General features: G+C 47.9%; 1 protein-coding gene across 1 annotated transcript in view; it reads right to left on the bottom strand.

Annotated features, from left to right (window-relative positions):
* The window catches only part of LOC137417321 (E3 ubiquitin/ISG15 ligase TRIM25-like), a 60,833-nt gene that overhangs the window by 1,719 nt on the left and 36,757 nt on the right, over nt 1-22,357 (bottom strand). The window contains exons 5-7 of the mRNA XM_068103171.2: nt 17,896-17,918; nt 15,951-16,078; nt 3,967-4,026 (exon numbers count right to left, since the gene is read on the bottom strand). Of these exons, the coding sequence (XP_067959272.2) occupies nt 3,967-4,026; nt 15,951-16,078; nt 17,896-17,918 (211 nt within the window). The remainder of the gene's footprint in view (nt 1-3,966; nt 4,027-15,950; nt 16,079-17,895; nt 17,919-22,357) is intronic.

The following is a 22,357-nucleotide window of genomic DNA, read 5'->3' as shown; positions in this document are numbered from 1 at the left end:
GGGTGAAAGGTGCGAGGAGAGCTCGGCGGGTGAAGTACCAACCGAGAATGAAGGTGTGGAGGTTGAAAGAGGTGACAGTAAGGGAGGCATTAAAAGAGAGGCTGAGTAGGGTAGAGGATGATGTGGTTGAGCTTGAAAGTGGTTGGATGTCAATGAAAGATAGTCGGTTGGGAGCCGTTGGTGAGGTATGTGGATGGACAAAAGGACCACCGAGGCACTCGGAAACATGGTGGTGGGATGATGAAGTTGGAAAGAGGATTGACGATAAGAGGAAGAAGTTCAAGGAGTGGCAGAAGGCGAAGGGTACGGGAGCAGAAAAAGCAGAGCATGAAAGTTATAAGGCAACCAAGAAGGCTGCAAAGAAAGAGGTAGCAAAGGCGCAGGAGGCATGTAGGAAAATGTTCGGAGAACGCTTGGATTCGGAAGAGGGTCAGAGAGCGGTATTCAGGATTGCAAAGCAGATAGCGAAAGAGAGGTGTGATGTGATGGGGGTGAGTTGCTTGAAGGATGAAGTGGGACAAATCGTTGTGGACCCAGACGGAATTAAAGGAAGATCGAAAAGATATATGGAAATGCTGTTGAATACAGAGAATGAATGGGATGGCAACATGGAGAGTAACCCAGTTTTTGGACCGGCAGAGAAGATAACTGAGAAGGAAGTTGAGGAAGCGATAATAGCAGTGAAGAGAAGAAAAGCGGGAGGGCCGACGGGAGTCGTGGGAGATATGTTGAAGGCAGCAGGAAGTTGGGGTGTGAAGAGAATGACAGAGATCTGTAATCTGGTGGTGAAAGAAGGCCGCATTCCAGTGGATTGGGAACTGAGTACCCTCGTCCCTCTATACAAGGGGAAAGATGACCCTCTGGAGTGTGGCTCGTACCGAGCGATAAACTTATTGGAGCATGGAATGAAGGTATTGGAAAGGGTGTTGGAGAGGAGGATAAAGAAGAAGGTGAAGATCGACGAAATGCAGTTTGGATTTATGCCAAGAAGAGGAATGACAGACGCGCTCTTTATTGTGAGGCAGTTGCAGGAAAAGTACATGGAGAAGAGGAAGAACTTGTTTCTTGGGTTTGTTGATCTGGAGAAAGCATTCGATAGGGTTCCACACGAAGTATTGACATGGGCATTAGGAAGTTAGGAGTGGAGAACTGGTTGATCAGAGTAGTGATGGCAATGTACAAAAGAGCGCGCACAGCTGTAAGGACGAAGGATGGGAACAGTGGTGAGTTTGAGGTGAAGGTGGGAGTGCATCAGGGGTCGGTACTAAGTCCACCACTATTTGTAGCTGTGATGGAGGTGCTGGCTCAGAACATAAAGGAGGGTTTACCGTGGGGGTTGTTGCATGCAGATGATCTGGTGTTGATTGCAGAAAGTATGGATGGACTGAAGGAAAAGATGAACAAGTGGAAGGAATGTATGGAGACAAAAGGTCTGAAGGTGAATATCGGAAAGACGAAGGTGATGGCAAGTGGTAAAGCATGTGGTGAGGTGGACAGAACTGGGAAGTGGTCATGTGCTGTGTGCAGGAAGGGTGTTGGAGTGAACTCCATTCAAAGTACAATGTGCGCTGAGTGTGTTCATCAAAAATGTAGTGGTCTCAGAGAGTCATTAACCAGTGTGGTAGCTACATTCAAATGAAAGGTGTGCACAGAGGGAGCTGCAGATGGAGGAAATGTTGAGTTAGATCTTGGAGACGGCATGAAGCTGGAAGGTGTGAAAACATTTTGCTACCTCGGAGACATGCTGAATGGAGAAGGTGGATCAGACTCGGCAACGGTTGCTGGAGTGAGATGTGCATGGAAGAAGTTTCGGGAACTGATTGGCGTGCTGATGAGGAGGGGGAGTGTCGTTGAAACTGAAGGGAAAGGTGTGCATGTGTGAGAAAGGTGTGCATACTGCATGTGTGAGAAGTGTTATGATTTATGGGAGCGAGACAATGGTAATGAACGGAGAGCAGCAACGAAGGCTGGAAAGGGTGGAAATGCGAATGGTTCGGTGGCTGTGTGGAGTATCATTGAGAGAGAGGAAGACAAATGATGAATTGCGAAAGATGATAGGAATAGAGCCTGTGATTGATGCTGTGAAGAGGAACAGGTTGAGATGGTTTGGTCATGTGTTGAGGAAGGATGAAAGTGACTGGTTGAGAAGAGTGATGGAAATGAATGTAGAAGGAAGTAGAGGACGGGGAAGACCGAGAAAGACTTGGCTAAAGATGGTGGAAGAATAAATGCGGGCAAGGGGGTTAAACAAGGAGAGATGCAGAAAATAGGGCAAAATGGAGAAGATTGTAATGGGGACCGCAAGGCTTACCCCCACTCTAGCAGGGAAAATGGCCTTAAAATGCATGTTGTTGTTTGTTGTTCTATCCGCTTTCATCTCCATGACGGCCCTTTGAAATATCTATTTACGAGCAAACGTACATGGTGTTGCCAAGTAACACAAAGTCACTTCCTCACGGCAATATGAAGAGAGAAGGGGAGGGGGTCTACTTGAGTTGAGTGGACAAAATGGCGTAATTAAGACCCCAAGCTGAGCAACCTGAACGTAGGCTGACCAAAGCTAAGCCTGTTAGCGCACAAGGTAAGCCTAAATACCCACTTTTCATTGATGCAATCCCTTTGAGGTCAAGATGTGTGGATGCAAAGTTTGGAACTGCTAGGTTTCATGGTTTTGGAGATATAGAGGAGACGAACACACAAACACACACACAGCTTTTTATTATTATAGATATACGATTCCACAATGTTTGTTGATGTAAGATGTTTATGTGAGAGATCGGGAAATATCTTACAAGGTCCTTCAGGATTGTAAATTATCAGGATGAACGAGCAATTTATACCTGCTTATGTTTGTCGAACCAACTAGTAATTGTCAAGAAAGATCTTGTTCCGATTATATCGTTAGTGAGAGGTGGGTGGGGGGGGAGATAGAGGGGATGGGTGGGGGTTAAGAAAGGCCTTTAATCAGTAAACACAAGTTTGGACTATCCCCTCCTGGTTGGACATCGTTCAATTAAACAACCTTAAGGTCTTGTGACACTTGACAAGAGGGAAAATTGAGTTGGAAAATAACGAAGTGGAATAGAGTGAAGGAAAATATTAAGAGGGAAATAAAATAGAAGAAAAGAAAGAATGAAAAGGAGGAAATATGGAATTTTAACTAATCTGTAGAGGGAAGAAAAAGATTTTTTAAAATCTTTTAACCAAATATCTAAGTACAACAAACATGAGGGAAGAGAAATGGAACCTCCATTTTGTATTGAAATACATTTTAATTTTCATTGATTCATCTATCTATAATTCCAGTAATCTCTGTGTGTGTGTGTGTCTGTGTGTGTGTGTGTATGTGTGTGTGTGTGTTTGTCTGTGACCGCTGTTTCTCGACAACTACCGGTCCGATATACTTGAAACTTGCCAGGTATATTGCTGGGGACCCGAGGATGTGCCTTTTCAAGGTTTCATATTAATCGGAGAAGTAGTTACCGAGCTATGGCGATTTCTTTACCAAACTCCGCAAGCCGTTCGCTTTGGACCAAACCATTTCATGTAAATAGAGGGGGGGGTTCTGTGGTCGTTGCGAATGGACCAAACCATTTCATGTAAATAGAGGGGGGGGTTCTGTGGTCGTTACTGCCACGTGGTTTCAAAGTTTTTTTTTGTTGTTGTTGTTTGCACGCATGTTTTTTTGCACGCACGTACGGGCACCCACGTACGGGCACGTCCTAGTTAAGGAAATTTCACAACATTGTTCTTACATTTCCCTCTAATGTACTAAAATTGAGTGATCGCCAATTCGTTTTCTCCACAAGATGGAATGAATCTTTCCCCCCTTTGCTCCCCTTTTTATATACTTTGTTTGCTTGTTTGTTTGATTTGTTTGTTTGATAAATGTTAGCTCTTTCACGAGCCTCGACTCTGCATACAAAAAAAACAAAAAAAAAACCCTCCCCATTTCCCTTCACTTACAAAGATTTCTCAAGTTATTCTGATCCAGCTCAACCTCCTCTGGATGCTCCACCGGTTCTTCTGTGGAAATGATTAAAGATGAACAAAAATCACAAGATGTGAAATTCTCTTGTTTTTATGTTTATGAAGATTTAAAAAATCTTTTAACCAAATATCTAAATACAACAAACATGAGGGAAGAGAAATGGAACCTCCATTTTGTATTGAAATACAATTTAATTTTCATTGATTAATTAAGGAAATTACACAACATTGTTCTTACATTTCCCTCTAATGTACTAAAATTGAGTGATTGCCAATTCGTTTTCTCCACAAGATAGAATGAATCTTTCGTTCTTCACTGGAACCAGAGGAAGAACAAAAGCTCCTGTTAACTTTGAATCCAGAAGAATATACAAACAACTGTTGTTTTTATTCTTATTCGTTGTTCATTCGTTCTTCGACCACGTGTTTCACCCCCATTTCGCCAGATAGTTTTCACTGTTCAATTTAAAAATGTTTAAACTTTCCCCTGAAGTGATGTATTCTGTCGTATATTATAACACCTTTTTCTTTTTCTTCTTTAAAAGGTTGCCTTCGACTTGCTTACCAAATCTATTCATTCCAAAAAAAAAAAATCCATTTCTTAAAGTTCCTCTTTCCTACATTCCCTAAACTCACTGGCACTCCAACACCCCCCCCCCCCCCCCCCTCCAGCGTCCTTAAACGTATCTTTGACTCGAAGGTCACAAGAAACTCATTTGCAATAAAAGTTAGTTTCCCATTAATCGTACAACACTTTCTAGAATCCAAACTCACCCGTCCCCTCCAAATCTTCCCCATCACCCATCCCCTCCAAATTTCCCCCATCTCCCATCCCTTTCAAATCCCCTGCCTTGCCCCTTCCCTCCTAAACTCCCCCCTAACCCCTCCCCTCATAAACTCCCTCCTCGCCCCTCCCCTTCAAATCTCCCCACCCTCTCACCCCTCCTCCTCAAAGCATCCTTCCCGCTTCTTCCCCCTTCCAACTCTCACCTCCATCTCCCCCAACCTTCTGCCTCACTCTGCCCCCCCCCCCCCTCAAATAACACCTCACTGTGCCTCACCCAATCACCATCAAACCTTTTGTCCGCCCCATCCTTCCCTTTCTCCTAGCTATTCTGAAATCTCTGACACACTGTCAACAGCTCTCCCTACCTCTTCCTCATCTTACCCTACCCCTACCCACCCCCCCCCCACCCCCCTGTTCTGTATCCGATGCTCCCCCTTCCTCTTCATTAACGGTATGGACCTCAAACATCCAGGGCCTTCGCTCAAACTTGAGTGATCTCTCCATAGAGGTTGCTTCTGACAAACCAAACTTGATCTGCTTAACAGAAACTTTCCTCCTTCATGATGTCTCTGATTCCTTAATATCTCTCCCAGGTTACTCCCTCCTCCAGTATGACAGACCTGAGCCTCGTCCTGGAGGTGGGGTTACTATCTTTATAAAAACTCTCTTCCTCACTCGCCCTGCACTGCCCTCTCTCCAACTCACCCCCAGGAATACCTCTGGCTACGGCTTCCTCTTCGCTCCCACCTTTTGTTCAAATGTGTGTTGTACTGTCCACCAAACAGTGATGACTCCATCTACATCTCGCTGTCTGATAATATGGACCAACTTCTATCTCCTCATCCCAACTCTCTCTTCCTCATATGTGGTGATTTCAATTGTCTCAATGCCAGTTGGCTGGGTGTGGGTACCTCTCTCACCAGCCATGGCTCCTCAGCAAAGGACTTCTGCGACTCACTGGGACTGACACAATCTGTCAATTTCCCGACCCGGATCTCAGTCAACGGAGCATCATCTCTTCTAGACTTGGTTATGACTAACTTCCCTGCAAATGTCTGCTGCTCTTCTTCTGCTCCAATCGGCTCATCTGATCATGTGCTTGTTAAAGTGAACATCTCTCTGAGCATTCTCAGAGAGCCTCCTCAGCATCGACGAGTCTGGCATTTCACTCAGGCCAATTGGCATGGTCTTCAAGCAGCCATAAATCATCTGGACTGGTCTCCCATCTCTACCGCCTCTGACATCAACTCATCCTGGGAATTCTTCCAAAGTAAATTGCTCTCTCTCATGCACAGATTTATCCCATCTCGTCTTCAGTTGCCATACCCCTCCTCCCGTCCATGGCACACAGAATCTTGTGGTGAGGCTGTTGCCCAGAAGCAACTTGCCTTCACCTCCTGGAAAGCAAATCCAACGGAAGGAAATCTAATTTCCTTTCACAAAGCCCAAAACAAGTGTGTGTCCACCCTCAGGAGAGCCAGGAAACAATATCTCTCCATTCTCAGGACCGAACTCTCAAATCTGTCTCCCTCTTCCAGATCTTGGTGGCGTCTGGTCAAATCTGTTTCTGGTGTTTGTTCCCCCTCCATCCCATCCCTTACCTCAAACGGTGACACAGCTGACTCCGCACATGAAAAAGCTGAATGCCTCAACTCTGTGTTTGCCTCTAAATCCTGTGTCCCAAACCCATCTCTCTCTGTACCCACCGCACCGAGTCGTACCCAGCTGCTCCTGGACTCTGTGTCCTTTCCTCCTGACAAGGTGGAAAAGTTTCTGTCAACCCTTGACTCTGATTCTGCAACTGGACCTGACGGCATCAGCCCACGGGTCCTAAAATCCTGTTCTGCCGCTCTTTCACTCCATCTCTCTCTTCTCTTCACCCTCTCTTTTGCTCAAGGTCATCTTCCATCAGCTTGGAAATCAGCCAACATCACCGCTTTACACAAAAACGTGCAAAAACAGATCCTTGCAACTACAGACCAATCAGCCTTCTCTCAATTATCAGCAAAGTCATGGAATCCATCATTGCTTCGGATATTCATGGAATCCATTTTAGCTCTTTCACGAGCCTCGATTCAGTATACAAAAAATATTGTTGCGAATATGGAATTTGGCCTCCATATCCGCTTGTAAATATTCCCCTATTTTCTCCAATACTCCCCAACTTTCCCCGATCCCCCATTCCCTAGTCCCATTGCATGTAAATAACAATCAGTAGAGCCGACCTTCCCCTTATTCCCCCATTAAATGTCGTGCCCAGGTCCACCGCACCACACGTAGACAACTTTCGGACATCTTCCTAGTTATTCTTATTCTATGTCAGTTAAGGCCTCGTCTCCATTAATTATGACTCTTCGTTGCACCAGAATGTGATTATATGGCATCAGTAGTGAGTTTAGGACCTTTCCCATACCTCCTTCCATCTTCTTCCCCAACAATTACAACAACAACAGAGGAGATGGCGGCGGAGCGGGGGAGGATGCGTCCTCACACCGGCTCGATTAGCGCCATAGACCATGCGCTCCACGGGGTTACCACGAAGGGGCTCCTTGTCAGCTCCTCGTCAAGGGCGGAGCCTGGTAAACCCCCCGCACGCACCCAATGAGAAGCAACGTGCCGATTCCACGAGGCGGAGCTAACGAGCCGAGGGCGTGTCACTCCCCGCCGGATATACGCGGCCCCGCGCCGGATGTGACGTCAGATGCGCCCCCAGCTTGAGCAGACAAGACGCCATCCGAGCGCTGCGACCTCCCCGCATCTCTGGACCGGACCGAGTCGATTCTGACCTTTGAGCCCAGGTGCACCTGGAGCCATCGCTACCCGCCTGTCCTTTCCATCAATCCCCGTGTGAGTCAGCTTTGTCCCGTTTATCTGTCGTCTGTTGGGAATAATATAAGATTGTGTCTAAGTGCTTGTCTTTCTATGCTGTCCCTCTTGTAGTTGTAATCTAACCTTCCGCCTTAATATAACCTCCTCCGGAGGTCTTGAGAACTGAACCCCTGGTGTCGTATTGTGTTATTGTAATCCAGCCGGGTGTCTTCTTTTTCTTATTGAGCCAGCATCGCGCGACTAGTCAACGTTCGGGCACAATCGGGTAACTTGTGCAGACGTGGTCATACCATAAAACCGCTCGGTAAATAACATCCAAGCCACGTCTGTAACAATTGGTGTCGAGGAGTGGAATTCGAACCCGGGACTAAATTAGTTAGGCCCAAATTTTGGGAGGGAAAATCGAGCCGGAGCGCGTACGGCGCTCGACCGAATCGATTCGGAGCGCGTTTCCCGCGCGAAATTATAACGGCGAAATTTGAATTTGTTTTACGAAAATATAAAAAAAAACCGAATTTTGAAAGTCGCGCTATGGCGGATCAAGACAGCTGGGGTCCGGTAAAAGAGAGTGAGGTAGGGTCGATCCAGGACCAAAATGAGGGACAGGAGGAGAGCGAAGCAGTGAGGGCGGCAGGTTCGCAAAATAGCGCCGTCACGCACGAAGAAGCGGGCGCGCAAAATGGCGCCTCGCTGATCACCGCGCCAGCGACCGTGGCAGCGCCCCCGATGGATTTGAACTCGTTTTGGATACAAATGAAGGCCCTTATGGCCCAGAATTGTGAGCAAATGAGGGCTGATAGAAAGCGATTGGGTGAGCGGTTGGGGAACCGGATGGATGCTCAGGGTGAGCGATTGGAAAACCAAATGGGGGTAATGAGGGACGAAGCGAGGGCTCGGAGTGAGCAATTGGGGGTAATGAGGGACGAAGCGAGGGGTACCGGTGAGAAGTTAGACAATAATTTTGAGGAGTTAGACAAGAAAATTGGGAAATTAGACAATAATTTTAAGGGATTAGACAATAATTTTAAGGGATTAGACAATAATTTTAAGGGATTAGACATGAAATTTGGGAAATTAGACGATAGATTAGGGGAAATACAGGAGGGGTTAACGGGGGTAGAAACAGAATGGCCGCTCAAGAGAATCAGATAGAGGGAGTGAAAAATGGGTTAGAGGGGTTAGAAAACAGTATGGAAGGCAAATTGAGGGACATGAGGGACCAAGCGGAAAGGGAAGTTAAACAAATGGAGCAGCAGATAGAGGGGGTCAGAATGGGGGTAGAAACCAAACTGGATGCTCACAGGGAGGAAATGGAGCAGATGAGGGTGGCATCTGGGCAGGAGATGCAAGTGATGGGAGAGCAGATCAGAAGAGGAGTGAGTGAGGAGGTCGGAGGAGTGCGCGAGGAGGTGAGGCACTGTGAGGAGCACATGGAAAAGGAGGTGAGAAAGGGGACTGTAAAGTTACAAGGGGGCATAGAGGACCTGACGCAGGAGGTGGAGCAGCTGACGGTGGGACAGACGGAGTTAGTGGAGCAGGTTCAAAGGAACACTGCGGTATTAGGAGGTTTAAAGGCGACACAGAAAGAACTAAAAGATGACTTGATAGCGACAAAGAGGGAATGTCAGATGGTACGTGAGGGACTGACAACGAGGTTGGACGAGGTGGTAGAGGTAATGGAGACGAAGGACCGGCAGGTGAGGACGCACATGGAAACGGTCAAGGTAGCCTTGGAGGACGAGCTTGAGGAGACGTACCGGGGAATAAAAGAGGTGAAGCACAAATTAGAAGAAGTGGAAGAAGGGATGAGCGAAATTAAGAAGCGACGGAGAGGGGATAAGAAAGAGATAAAAGAGGAGATAAAAGAATTGGTCCAAAGTCTGTGTTTGGATCGTGATGATGTGCTCATTAACCGGATGAGGGATTCACAGGTGATGGAGGAGAAGCGAAGAGGAAGAGGACCCGGTGTAAGTGGTGACCAATATGGTCGTGCGTATGATGCGCCAGGTGATTTAAGAGGCTTGGGGGTCGAGATAGACCCGGGTGTTCGTGAGAGGCCGTTGGTGAAGTGTGCGACAGGTCTGGTGTGCGAAAGAGGAGGTGTGCGAGAAAGTCCGACTCTGGGGTGTGTGAGGAAAAAGTGCGTGCCAAGGAGTGAGGGTGCTGGCGAGAGTGAGTCGGTCGTAGCGCGTGTGCGAGGGGGCACATGGAAGCGCGGTGTGGTGAGTGTTACAGAGGATGTGACGGGAGAGTGTGCGCGAGGAAGGTGTGTGACGGACAGGTGCATGGGGAAAGAGTGCGCTGTCAAAGGCAAGGAAGAATGCACACCTGTGGTGAGTGTTACAGAGGGTGTGACGGGAGAGGGTGCGCGAGAAAGGTGTGTGACGGACAGGTGCATGGGGAAAGAGTGTGCTGTCAAGAGTAAGGGTGAGTGCGTTGTCACGAGTGGAGGTGAGAGTAGTGAGAGTGACAAGGAGAGTGAGCTGGTTGTGACAGGTGAGCGAGGATGTACACCTGGGATGGAAGGATGTACACCTGGGATGGTAGAGCGTGAGTGGGAATGCACGCTGGAGTTGGTGGTGAGGCACGTGGTTGGGTGTGCGAATGAGAGCACACCTGTGATTGTCACAGAGGAGGTGACCGAGGAGGGGGCGCGAAGAGGTGTATTGGTGAGGTGTGCGAGCGACGAATGTGTGCCAAAGTGTTCGGTGGTCAGGTGTGTGACCAAGGCTGTGAGTGGAATGAGTGTACCTGGGTGTGTAAGGAAAGGTACGAGGAGCATGGGCACGGCTGGATGTGTGAGCAAGGAACGGGCTGCGGGGTGTAAGCGTCCAGGTGAAGCATCGACGTTAGACGGGGTAGAGTTTAGAACGACTTATAGCCGAATCGGGCCCTCGGTGCGTGCCGGGCCTCGCTTTGAACGGCCGCGTCCAGGCTCCACTAGGCGGAGCTGGCAGCCCGATAGAAAGGGTCGTCATGGCGACCACTTTTTGGTGAGACGTGCCGGCAGGTCGAGATCGGGGCATTGGATGGCTCCACGCCGAGGTGGTGCGTGGGATCTCGGCACGGGTAAGCCCCCGTCCCTGCACCGAGTGCCGGACGCATCCAGCCGCTGGCACAAAACAACCAGCATCCATTGCTTGGCTTTACGAAGCCGGGCTTTGGACAAGGATTGGCGCACCGAGAGGTATTAGTGAGTCGACTGGGTGATGAGGTTAGTGTTTTGGCCCCAAAATTAGAGAAAAACAAAATTTGATGATTGGCAAAGGATTGGCAGAGTGATGATTGGTAATGGTACAGTGATTGGCAGATGATTGGCAAATTTTTAATTTGTTGAAATTTGATGTGCAAAATTGGTAGTGAGAGACCCCCGATGTGGTGGGATGGCATCCCTGCCACCCTTCCCCTGAGGGGGGGCAAATGCGCAATAGTTATGGGGTGGCTATGACAACCGAGCCAGGGAGGGCTTGGATAATGATAGGGATCTAGAAGAGATTGACATTAGGTAACGTTAAGTTTAGTTAGTGACTGATACCTGTAGTGGGGACGCAGGTAGATTAGTGTGGATTATAATGACGTGGGAGCGCAATAGTTTAAAGGGACGACTGGGAAGCGCAAGTTCAGAGGGGAGTAGTTAGCTGAGATGATGCCGTGTGTGTGAGGATTGAACAGGTGTAATTGCACAGGTGTGCAACTGGACAGGTGTGATTGCACAGGTGTGCAACTGGACAGGTGTGATTGCACAGGTGTGCAACTGGACAGGTGTGTGGAGCAGTGTGTGAGTAATGAGTGTTGTGGATCAGCGCGAATGCGCTTGGGGAGAGAAGGGTGCAGGTGGCACCAGGTGTGAGAGCACAGGTGTGCAGGTACAGGTGTGTGGAGAGAGTTGGAGTAAGTGGTACGGAGTGGTGTGCATGGTGCGAAGGTGTGGATGGGGGAAGAGTAGACCCCTTTCACGAGTACCCGGGGCGGGTAGTGTAAGTGTTAGGTAGAGGGTACAGGTAAATTGTGGTTGGATATTGGCACTTGTGGTGCGGTTGCAGAATGGTGTTGTGAATGGGTGCATTAGTGTTGTGGAAATGGCTGGGCGTGTAGCCGGTTAGTGTGTGTAGTTGGTTGGGCACTCCACCACTGTGAGGATGTCGGCCAGGTGAGGCCGCAGGTGGGCTCTGGGAGCCGGTAGTTGTGAGTGGGTGCCTGAGGATCCCGGGTGTGGATCGGGCAGCCCAGTGCCAGAGAGGGCACGGAGTGGGGAGAGCGCCAGAGGGCCTTCCCCAGGTAGATAGGTTAGGGTAAGGAGCAGGTAAGCTCGGAGGCAACTGCAGTGGTGGAGGTGTGCAGGTGGGTAGACCCACTGGGAGAGGTACACGCCACAGCCCAGAAATTGTACGAGGGCACCGGGAGATGAATCGGGGGAGTGAGACCCCAAATTGAAGAGCACCACAGTTTGGCCAATGGGAATTGGTTTTTAGAACCCATAGTGTAAGAAGGCCAATGGTTTGGCCGGAGAAAGACCCCGGGTAGTGTAAAGTTGTTAAAGTCATTTAGGAGATAGTTAGGGTTGATGAACCTGTCGCACCATACGCAGCCACTTACCTGTGGTGATGATGATGACTCCACACCTGTGTTTTCTTTGTTTTGTTGCAGGAAATGAAATTGCTGTGGATTTGTGAGACGCATCACGACGTGGATGAGACATTGGGGTGATTCCATCTCTCCCTCCCTAGGAGGGACTGATGATGAATTGGTAATGGCAAATTTTGATGTTGAGTTGAAAATGGCAAATTTTGAGGAGAGTTGAAAATGGCAAATTTGATTGGTTAGGAGGGAGAGAAGACGAATTTGGTTTATGGGAGGAACGGGGAAGACAGTAGGGATGTTTGTTGATTTGTAAAGTAGATGTTTATGGGTAGTGTTGTGTTGTGTGGATACAGTAAGGGGTAAGGGAGGGGCCATGTAGGTTACCTGGTTGGGGGGGGGGGCGTACGATAGGAACGTACCTGTCTCACCTGGTTCCCATGTGCCCCCAGTGTGCATCACCTTACATTGCGTGCACTTTTGCGCCCTTACCACCTTACTCACTTGTTTCTTCTTTTGTCTCCCACCTCCGAGGATCTGGCTTTGGGGTAGAGAGAGAGGAGAGAGAGGTGCTGGCTGCGCAGTTGTGGGCCTGCACTTTCGCTGTTTGCTGCCGGGATCGATACACCATATGGACCGCAATGTTTGTGGCCACCCACAATGGACCGCAGTTCGTTTGCGGCCAAGCACCACCCGGGGATGGACCTATGGATCAACGTGGCACCTATGCCATACAGGTGAACCACTAATAGTTAACACCACCAAGTGCACCACAAGAAGAGCAAGAGACACCTGCAGGGTTAGGGGTTGTCGAATTTATTTTTATTCCAATGAACAATGGTGACTGCACCGATTGGTGGTGGGGTGGTGCTGTTGATGCTCGGGAAGGGTGCTCTGCACGTTATTAAAGGCCGTCGGCCACAGAGCACTCGTGGGTTGGTGTATCGATGTTGGCAAGCGCGCTCTCTCTATGCATAACATCTGCATGTGTTCCTCCAAAAACAGGTCCTGGATCGTAGTGTAAATAGCAGCGTAGTCTTGTAAATAATGCTCCCTACCGGCTGTATGTTTAGTTTGAGAATTCTTTCCGGATTCGGTTATCCTGTGGGTGTGTTTCTGTGAGGAGAAGGGTGCAACGTCGCAGGGGGACATATTTACTCATTTGTGAATATCTGTAAAACTGTCGCACTCAGGGTAGAGTTAATAGTAGAGGGAACTACATTGCGTGCCACACTAAAGTAGGTAAAAATTTATCGGGTCGGGACGCCCCGAGGGTAGAGAAGGGTGCAATGTTGCGAATATGGAATTTGGCCTCCATATCCGCTTGTAAATATTCCCCTATTTTCTCCAATACTCCCCAACTTTCCCCGATCCCCCATTCCCTAGTCCCATTGCATGTAAATAACAATCAGTAGAGCCGACCTTCCCCTTATTCCCCCATTAAATGTCGTGCCCAGGTCCACCGCACCACACGTAGACAACTTTCGGACATCTTCCTAGTTATTCTTATTCTATGTCAGTTAAGGCCTCGTCTCCATTAATTATGACTCTTCGTTGCACCAGAATGTGATTATATGGCATCAGTAGTGAGTTTAGGACCTTTCCCATACCTCCTTCCATCTTCTTCCCCAACAATTACAACAACAACAGAGGAGATGGCGGCGGAGCGGGGGAGGATGCGTCCTCACACCGGCTCGATTAGCGCCATAGACCATGCGCTCCACGGGGTTACCACGAAGGGGCTCCTTGTCAGCTCCTCGTCAAGGGCGGAGCCTGGTAAACCCCCCGCACGCACCCAATGAGAAGCAACGTGCCGATTCCACGAGGCGGAGCTAACGAGCCGAGGGCGTGTCACTCCCCGCCGGATATACGCGGCCCCGCGCCGGATGTGACGTCAGATGCGCCCCCAGCTTGAGCAGACAAGACGCCATCCGAGCGCTGCGACCTCCCCGCATCTCTGGACCGGACCGAGTCGATTCTGACCTTTGAGCCCAGGTGCACCTGGAGCCATCGCTACCCGCCTGTCCTTTCCATCAATCCCCGTGTGAGTCAGCTTTGTCCCGTTTATCTGTCGTCTGTTGGGAATAATATAAGATTGTGTCTAAGTGCTTGTCTTTCTATGCTGTCCCTCTTGTAGTTGTAATCTAACCTTCCGCCTTAATATAACCTCCTCCGGAGGTCTTGAGAACTGAACCCCTGGTGTCGTATTGTGTTATTGTAATCCAGCCGGGTGTCTTCTTTTTCTTATTGAGCCAGCATCGCGCGACTAGTCAACGTTCGGGCACAATCGGGTAACTTGTGCAGACGTGGTCATACCATAAAACCGCTCGGTAAATAACATCCAAGCCACGTCTGTAACAATATATATATATATCAAATCCTTCCCCTTCTCCAATGGCTTGATCTCTGATCATCAATTTGGTTTCAGACCAGGTCACTCTACTCTGGACATGCTGCTTCTGCTGTCTCAACAATGGATGGAGATCCTCAATGCCAAACCGGAAATTAGAGCCGTCTCCCTTGACATATCACGTGCCTTCGATACGGTCTGGCATGCCGCTATGCTCACCAAACTCTCTTCCTATGGTATCTCAGGAAATCTCCATGCATGGCTGTTGGACTTCCTCTCTAGTCGTAGTCAACGTGTGGCCCTGAATGGGTTTCTCTCATCTGCCCTTCCTGTTCAGGCCATAGGGCGTTCGAACAAGGAGATGCCATAGGGCATTCGAACAGGGAGATGCCATAGGGAGTTGGACCAGGGAGAGGCCATGGGGAGTTGGACCATGGAGAGGCCATGGGGAGTTGGACCAGGGAGAGGCCCATAGGGAGTCCGAACAGGGAGATGCCCTAGGGAGTTGGAGAAGGGAAAGGCTATAGGGAGTTGGAGAAGAGAGAGGCCATATAGAGTTGGAGCAAGGAGAGTCCATCGGGAGTTGCCACTAACCCCACTTTTCACTTCGCGTGCGCAAGGTAATTAAAACTACTCACAACCAACACGGCTTTGTCCGTAGCACAATGGAGTAATGCTCTACCCCATGGGCTTGCACCTCCACTTCACACCTGTCTCTCCTGGAACAGGTGGAACCTAAAACTATCAATATTATCATCTCACATGACAAAACCAAGGAACAAGACATGCTACTCTCACGTTGCAGAGGTTTCTGGACCCTCTGTTATTTCCCATTTCCTCCTTTATTGATCCCTCTGCTCTCTTAGATCTCCAACCATCTCTAATTTATTGAGGATGAATCCCTTCTTACAGTAACCCCTTCTAATCAAACTCCCAAAATCTCTACTTATTACAAATATCCAGTCTTTTAATCCGATTTGTGGAACTGCTTTTCCAGAGACGATTCAATCCAAATTTTTCATCCAGGAACTTCAAGAATGTGTTACACCAACATATCGTGACATTTCCATCACTACCTGTAAATATTTCTGCCCTTGTGAACTCTTCCTCTCCCAAGCCTCGTGGTTTCAGGTGAGGGTATTTCCTCCTCTCCCATCTTTAGTTTCCTCCTGTTCATTGGTGACCTTGCTTGTTGAATCCACCTGTTATGTACACCTGTTTCCCCACTGAAACCATGTTGGATTTTTGCCCTCTTTAACGTCACTCTTCCTGAGCTGTGATTTGGTACACAAAAAAAAACATTGCCATTTGTTCCTTTTCTCGAACTTTCTCTACCCGTTTCCCTTCCATATTTGTGCCATGTTTTGTGTTCAAGCTACATATTTCTTTATAAAATGTCCAGTTTGTGTCACTCACTCTGTATCTCCAACAGGTAGTTCTTATTGAATGTGATGAGCCCGTCCAACTTCTTCTCTTCCTTCGAGAAGTCTAGAACTGGGAGCGGTGTCCTCTGTACGGATTTAAAGTGTGACATGGTCTCTAGCCTTGGAATAAAAAGGAAAAACATCAGTTTCAGAAATGTTTGGAGGAGAGAAAATTGTTAAAATAATACGGGATGTTCTAAAAAGACGCAGACAACTTTGGTTGTTAATATCTTTAAAACCAAAAAAGATACAACGATGCTCTTTGGTTTATATGATCCAGAAACTTAAAGTTGTGTGCACATCATCAATACACTTCAATGTGAGCTCTGTTTGTCACATGCAGGACATCAAGGCGGTACACGAGTTCTTGCTATGCTCGACTCACCATGTTTGTGTCCACCAGTGCGCATGCAGTTGTGATCCGAGAAGGTTTGCCACCTTGGTGTTTGGATAATATCTTTGAGAATCCCCCAAAGAAAAAAAATCAAGAGGGTTATGTGTGGTCATCGTGGGGGCCAGGAGGTTGGTCCGTCTCAGCCCATCTAGCAACAAGGAAATTTTTCATTCAGGAGGGCACAAATAACCAAGGACCAATGAGGGGAGCACTTCCTGTTGAAAAATGATATTGGGTTGTAGGTCTTCAATCTGCGGGAAGGTGAATCCTTCCAACATGTTCATGTAAATTGTTGAGGTAACTGTATCCTCCACAAAGAAAAACGGACCCACTAAGTAGTAATGGAGAAGGCAATACCACTCCTTGACCTTTGGACTGTCACATATGTGCTCAATGACCATGTGGGGGTTTTCAGTGCTCCAGATCCTCACGTTGTGCCAGTTAACCTTCCCCCATATGCAAAAGCAAGCTTCGTCTGAACATGACCTTTTTCAGGTAATCTTCATCATCCTCTACGCGATTGAGCATTTCCAAGGCAAAAACCTTGTATTTGAGTCCATCATTTGGTTTGAGTTCCTGCAGAATCCGCACCTTGTGGACATAAAGCATTAGTCTTTTATGCAAAATCCTGTGTGCAGTGGTGTTTGGTAGTCCCAGTTCTATGGATGTGCACCGGATTGATTTTCTGGGACTTTGTTGAAACGATTCATGTTCTCGTTCAATGTCTGTTGCACTTGTGCTTGGTCAACCGGTACTTTTCTGTTTCTGACAACTTCCAGTCTCCAGAAACCTCATGTACCACTCTCTGATACTGGTCCGCGATGGCGGATTCCTTCCATACCTCATACGGAAATTACGCTGAACTTGCATGTCGGATCTCGGCTCAATGAACCATTAGACACACTGAGCTTTCTCGCCATTTTCTTTCACATAAAAACCACCAGACCTGAAAATAAAGAAAACTTTATGATTTTCTGTGTCATATAAAATAAAGGGTAGCGTTGTATCATTTGTAGTAGTAAATATTTTTAAAAAAACAGTTGTCCAGGTATTTTTGGGTTAGGGTAAGGTTAGGTTAACCGTAAGCAACATACTCGAGGCCTCAATGCCAATATGGTTTTATCTGGGGTCAATTTTTTTTATCTGAATGTAGCCCTTCACCTTCCTCTGGATGAAAGAGGATGCCTTGCAAAGTTTGGCCACACTGGTTCATGCATGGTCCGAATGCATAAACAAACAAACAAACTTTCTTCTTTACATATTAGATCTATATCTTTATTAAATATATAAATAGGTAGATGCTTTATACATTAAAATTAGAATAAACTTTCTTTCCTTCAAGCTACAGTGAATATTCCAGGTCCACTTAAAGTGGGATATAAAAACATCATGGGGACTAAGTTTGACATTTTTGTGAATATCTTTTTATGAAGTGAAAATAATTCTACAAGGTGAGGATTACAAATATCTTTGAACGTTAAAAACACGATTGGGGTAAAAACATCAGGATGTGCTGATAATATCAGATACCAATGTGTCTCACCTTTTTAGCAGGTCCTTGGAACCCTGAAAAAGAAGAAAACAAAGGATGAGATCAAGATATTTGAATGAATGAATGTTTTTCAATATCCATTAAATACTAGAGAGTTCACAGAATACGATACCCCACGCAGTGTTCAATTACGTTCTTCAATTTTAATAAAATGATGATTTTAAAGATCGTCATTAAAAATATCCAGGCGTTTAGTATTACTGAAGCAATCTTGTACATCACCTAATACACTGTAATAAGACAGCATTGAGTCACAGTTTAGGAGATGGAGGCCTCTCGTCCACGGGGTAATAAAGAAAGACGTTTTCAATTTGGTAAGGAAAGGATAAATTGGATTTTAATTTTGAAATTAAAACCGGCCGTAAAACATTGCTTCAAAAAGGGGACCGAAAAACAACAACAACCACGGTTCCCGAAAAAGGCCAACCCCCGCCTTGCGGGGAAAAATGGCCTCTAAAGGTGGTTTTTTTTTGGTTTTTTTTACTGCACTTCCCTTTGGTGAAAACACCTCATAAGGTAAATCTATAACCGAAACAGTATTCACATGAATCACATCGAATCTTTCAGGAACAAAGTATGTGAAGTGGTTGTTTGACCATAATTCATACTAGCAGAGTACCCGCCATACGGGCAATCATGTTCCAAGTGTGCAACACATTTTTCTGCCATCTCTTGTTGAGAATATTTTCTGCTGATACAACTGCTTTGACTTGGCTTTCTTGATGATTTCCTTTAGTTATAATGCTGGATCTCTGTTGAACTTAGGTGGCCTTGGATTTTGAGGCATCTCAATTTTCCAGAAAAACAAACAAACATCAACCGTCACCCTAGCTAACAACACCCACGACCAAACCAAACTCACCTCTTCCCCCCCCCCCCCCTCCCCCTTCCACCATCTCCTCAAAATCCCTCTTCAACCTTCAACAGCAAGTGTGTGTCTACCCTCAGGAGTGCCAGGAAGCACTATCTCTCCACACTCAAGAATGAACTCTCAAACCTGTCTCCTTCCTCCAAATCCTAGTGGCATCTGGTCAAATCCATTTCTGGTGTTTGTTCCCCCTCCATCCCCTCCCTTACCTCAAATGGCTACACTGTTGACACCACACATGACAAAGCCAAATGCCTCAACTCTGTATTTGCCTCAAAATCTTGTGTCCCAAACCCATATCTCTCTGTTCCTACCTTACCCAGTCGAAACCAACTGCTCCTGGACTCTGTGTCCTTCTCTCCTGACAAGGTGGAGAAGTTTTTGTCAAACCTCGACTCTGATTCTGCAACTGGACCAGACGGCATCAGCCCACGGGTCCGAAAATCCTGCTCTGCCGCTCTATCTCACCCTCTCTCTGTTCTTTTCGCCCTCTCTTTTGCTCAAGGTCATCTGCCAGCATCTTGGAAATCAGCAAACATTACCGCCTTACACAAAAAAGGTGCAAAAACAGATTCTTGCAAGTACAGACCAATCAGCCTGCTCCCAATTATCAGCAAAGTTATGGAATCCATCATTGTTTCGGATATCAAATCCTTCCTTTTCTCCAATGGCTTGATCTCCGATCATCAATTTGGATTCAAACCAGGTCATTCTACTCAGGACATGCTGCTTCTGCTGTCTCAACAATGGATAGAGGTCCTCAATGCCAAACAGGAAATCAGAGCCGTCTCCCGTGACATATCACGTGCCTTCGATACGGTCTGGCACCCAGCTCTGCTCACCAAACTCTCCTCCTATGGTATCCATGGAAATCTCCATGCATGGCTGGCGGACTTCCTCTCTAGTCGTAGTCAACGTGTGGCCCTGAATGGATTTCTCTCATCTCCCCATTCCTGTTCTGGCTGGAGTTCCCCAAGGTAGTGTTCTGGATCCTGTGCTATTTCTGGTCTTCACCAATGATCTCTCCGACTCTCTGGAAAATCCTCTCTATCTGTTTGCTGATGACTCCACTCTCTGCTGCTCTATTCCTCATCCCTCAGATCAGCATTCTGCAGCCTCCTCACTCTCTGCAGACCTGGACAAAATCACAGAATGGTCAAACAAGTGGAACATGTCTTCCAATCCTGACAAATCTCACACTCTTACTATGTCTCTCCGAAAAGACCGACTGGAAAACCCTCCCTTCTACTTTCTAAACAATCCTCTCAAAGAAGTTCTGTCACTCCATCTTTTGGGTCTCACTATCTGCCATGATCTTTCTTGGGAAAACCACATTTCCAAGCTGGCCTCCAAAGCCAGTCGCCGACTGGGCATCCATCCTCCGTGCGAAGTCCTTCCTTGGCACACCTGAGCTCCTCACCACATACAAGGCTTTCATCCGCAGCTCAATGGAATACTGTTCCCCCCTCTGGGCTGGTGCTCCTGCCTCACACATAGCTCGGCTTCACGCTGTTGAAACCAAAGCTTTCAGAATCATTGGAATCTCCTGCGATGAAGCTAGCTCCGAGGGCCTTTCACTCACTCACCGCAGGCAGGTTGGTGGTCTTTCTGTTTTCTACTGACTCCTCTCCAGCCTTGCTCCCCCAGCTCTCTCTGTGCTCTGTCCCCCAAATATTCCTACAGGTCGCACAACAATGCCAGCAACCCTCTTATGGTTAAACTGCCAAAATCTAGGCTCTCTGCTCACCTTCACTCTTTCATTCCCCTTTTCTCCCGCCTCTGAAACAAACTCACCCACTCCCTTCAATCCCACTCCTCCCTCCAAGTCTTTCAAACAGCTGTTCACCACCATCTCTTATCTTCCCCCATCCAAAACCTTGATCATTTCGACCCCTGCTAATTCCCCCAGATACACTTTTTTGAAATTTCAACTTCTTTCCTGGAAGTCCTTGCAGTGTCCATATGTTTTATACCTCTCCCCCCTCCCCCCAAGCCCTCTCCCTCCCACATTTCTCTCGATGTCCCTGCTCTCAAATGTTGTGTTTGTGTCCTTCCCCCTCTCTCCCCATCTTGTCTACCGCTCGCCTTATTTTCTTTTTGTGTGATTAACGTTAGCTCTTTCACGAGCCTCGATCTTGTATACAAAAAAAAAAAAAAAAACCGAGCGAACAATACCCATGACAACCCCAAACCTCCCTCCCCTCCTCCCTTCAACCATCACCCTTGCTAACAATACCCACGACAACCCCACACCACTCTCTTTCCTCCACTCCACTATCTTTTCACAAACTCCCATCAACCGTCACCCAAGCTAACAATACCCACGACAACCCCACACCTCCCCTGCCAATCTACCCTCCACCATCTCCTCAAAATCCCCCTTCAGCCGTCACCCAAGCTAGCAATACCCACGCCAACCCCACACCTCCCCCCACCCCCCACCCTCCCATCAAAATCCCCCTTCAAACATCATCCTAGCTAACAATACCCACGACAATCCCACATCCCCCCCCCCCCACCCTCCCCTCCACCAACTCCTCAAAATCCCCCTTCAACAGTCACCCGAGCTAGCAATACCCACGACAACCCCACACCTCCCCCTCACCCTCCCCCATCTCCTCAAAATCCCCCTTCAACGGTCACGCTAGCTAACAATAATTACGACTACCCCACACCATCCTCTTTTGTCCCCTCCACCATCTCTTCACAAACTCCCATCAACCGTCACCCGAGCTAACAATACCCACGACAACCACACACCTCCCCCACACCACACTCCTCTCCACCATATCCTCAAAATCCCTTTTCAACTGTCACCCTAGCTAACAATACCTAGGACAAACCAACACCTCCCCCCCACCCTCCCCTCCAACATCTCCTCAAAATCCCCCTTCAACCATCACCCTAGCTCACAATACCCACGACAACCCGACACCACTCTCTTTCCTCCCCGCCACCATCTCTTCACAAGCTCCCATCAACCGTCACCCCAGCTAACAATACCCACGACAACCCCACACCTCCCCCCCTCCCTCCCCTCCACCATCTCCTCAAAATCCCTTTTCAACTGTCACCCTAGCTAACAACACCCACGACCAAACCACACTCACATCTTCCCCCCCCCCCCCCTTCCTCCCGCTTCCACAATCTCCCCAAAATCCCTCTTCAACCGTCACCCGAGCTAGCAATACCCAAGACAAGTCCACACCTCCCTCCCACCCTCTCTTCAAAATCCCCCTTCAACTGTCACCCGAGCCAGCAATACCCATGACAGCCCCACACCTCCCCCGCCAACCTCCCCACCACCATTTCCTCAAAATCCCCCTTCAACGGTCACCCTAGCTAACAATACCCACAACAACCTCACACCACTCTCTTTCCTCCCCTCCACCATCTCTTCACAAACTCCCATCAACCATCACCCTAGCTCGCAATACCCATGACAACCCCACACCCCCCCCCTCCCACCCCCCAACCAACCTCTCCTCCACCATCTCCTCAATATCCCCCTTCAACCATCACCCTAGCTAACAATACTCATGACAACCCCACAACACTCTCTTTCCTCTCCTCCACCATCCTCTC

This window comes from Myxine glutinosa, chromosome 1, assembly GCF_964187855.1.
Source record: "Myxine glutinosa chromosome 1, kmMyxGlut1.1, whole genome shotgun sequence".
NCBI lineage: Eukaryota > Metazoa > Chordata > Myxini > Myxiniformes > Myxinidae > Myxine > Myxine glutinosa.
The sequence above is the reverse complement of the archived record's forward strand: the minus strand, read 5'-3'. Positions and strand labels throughout refer to the sequence as shown.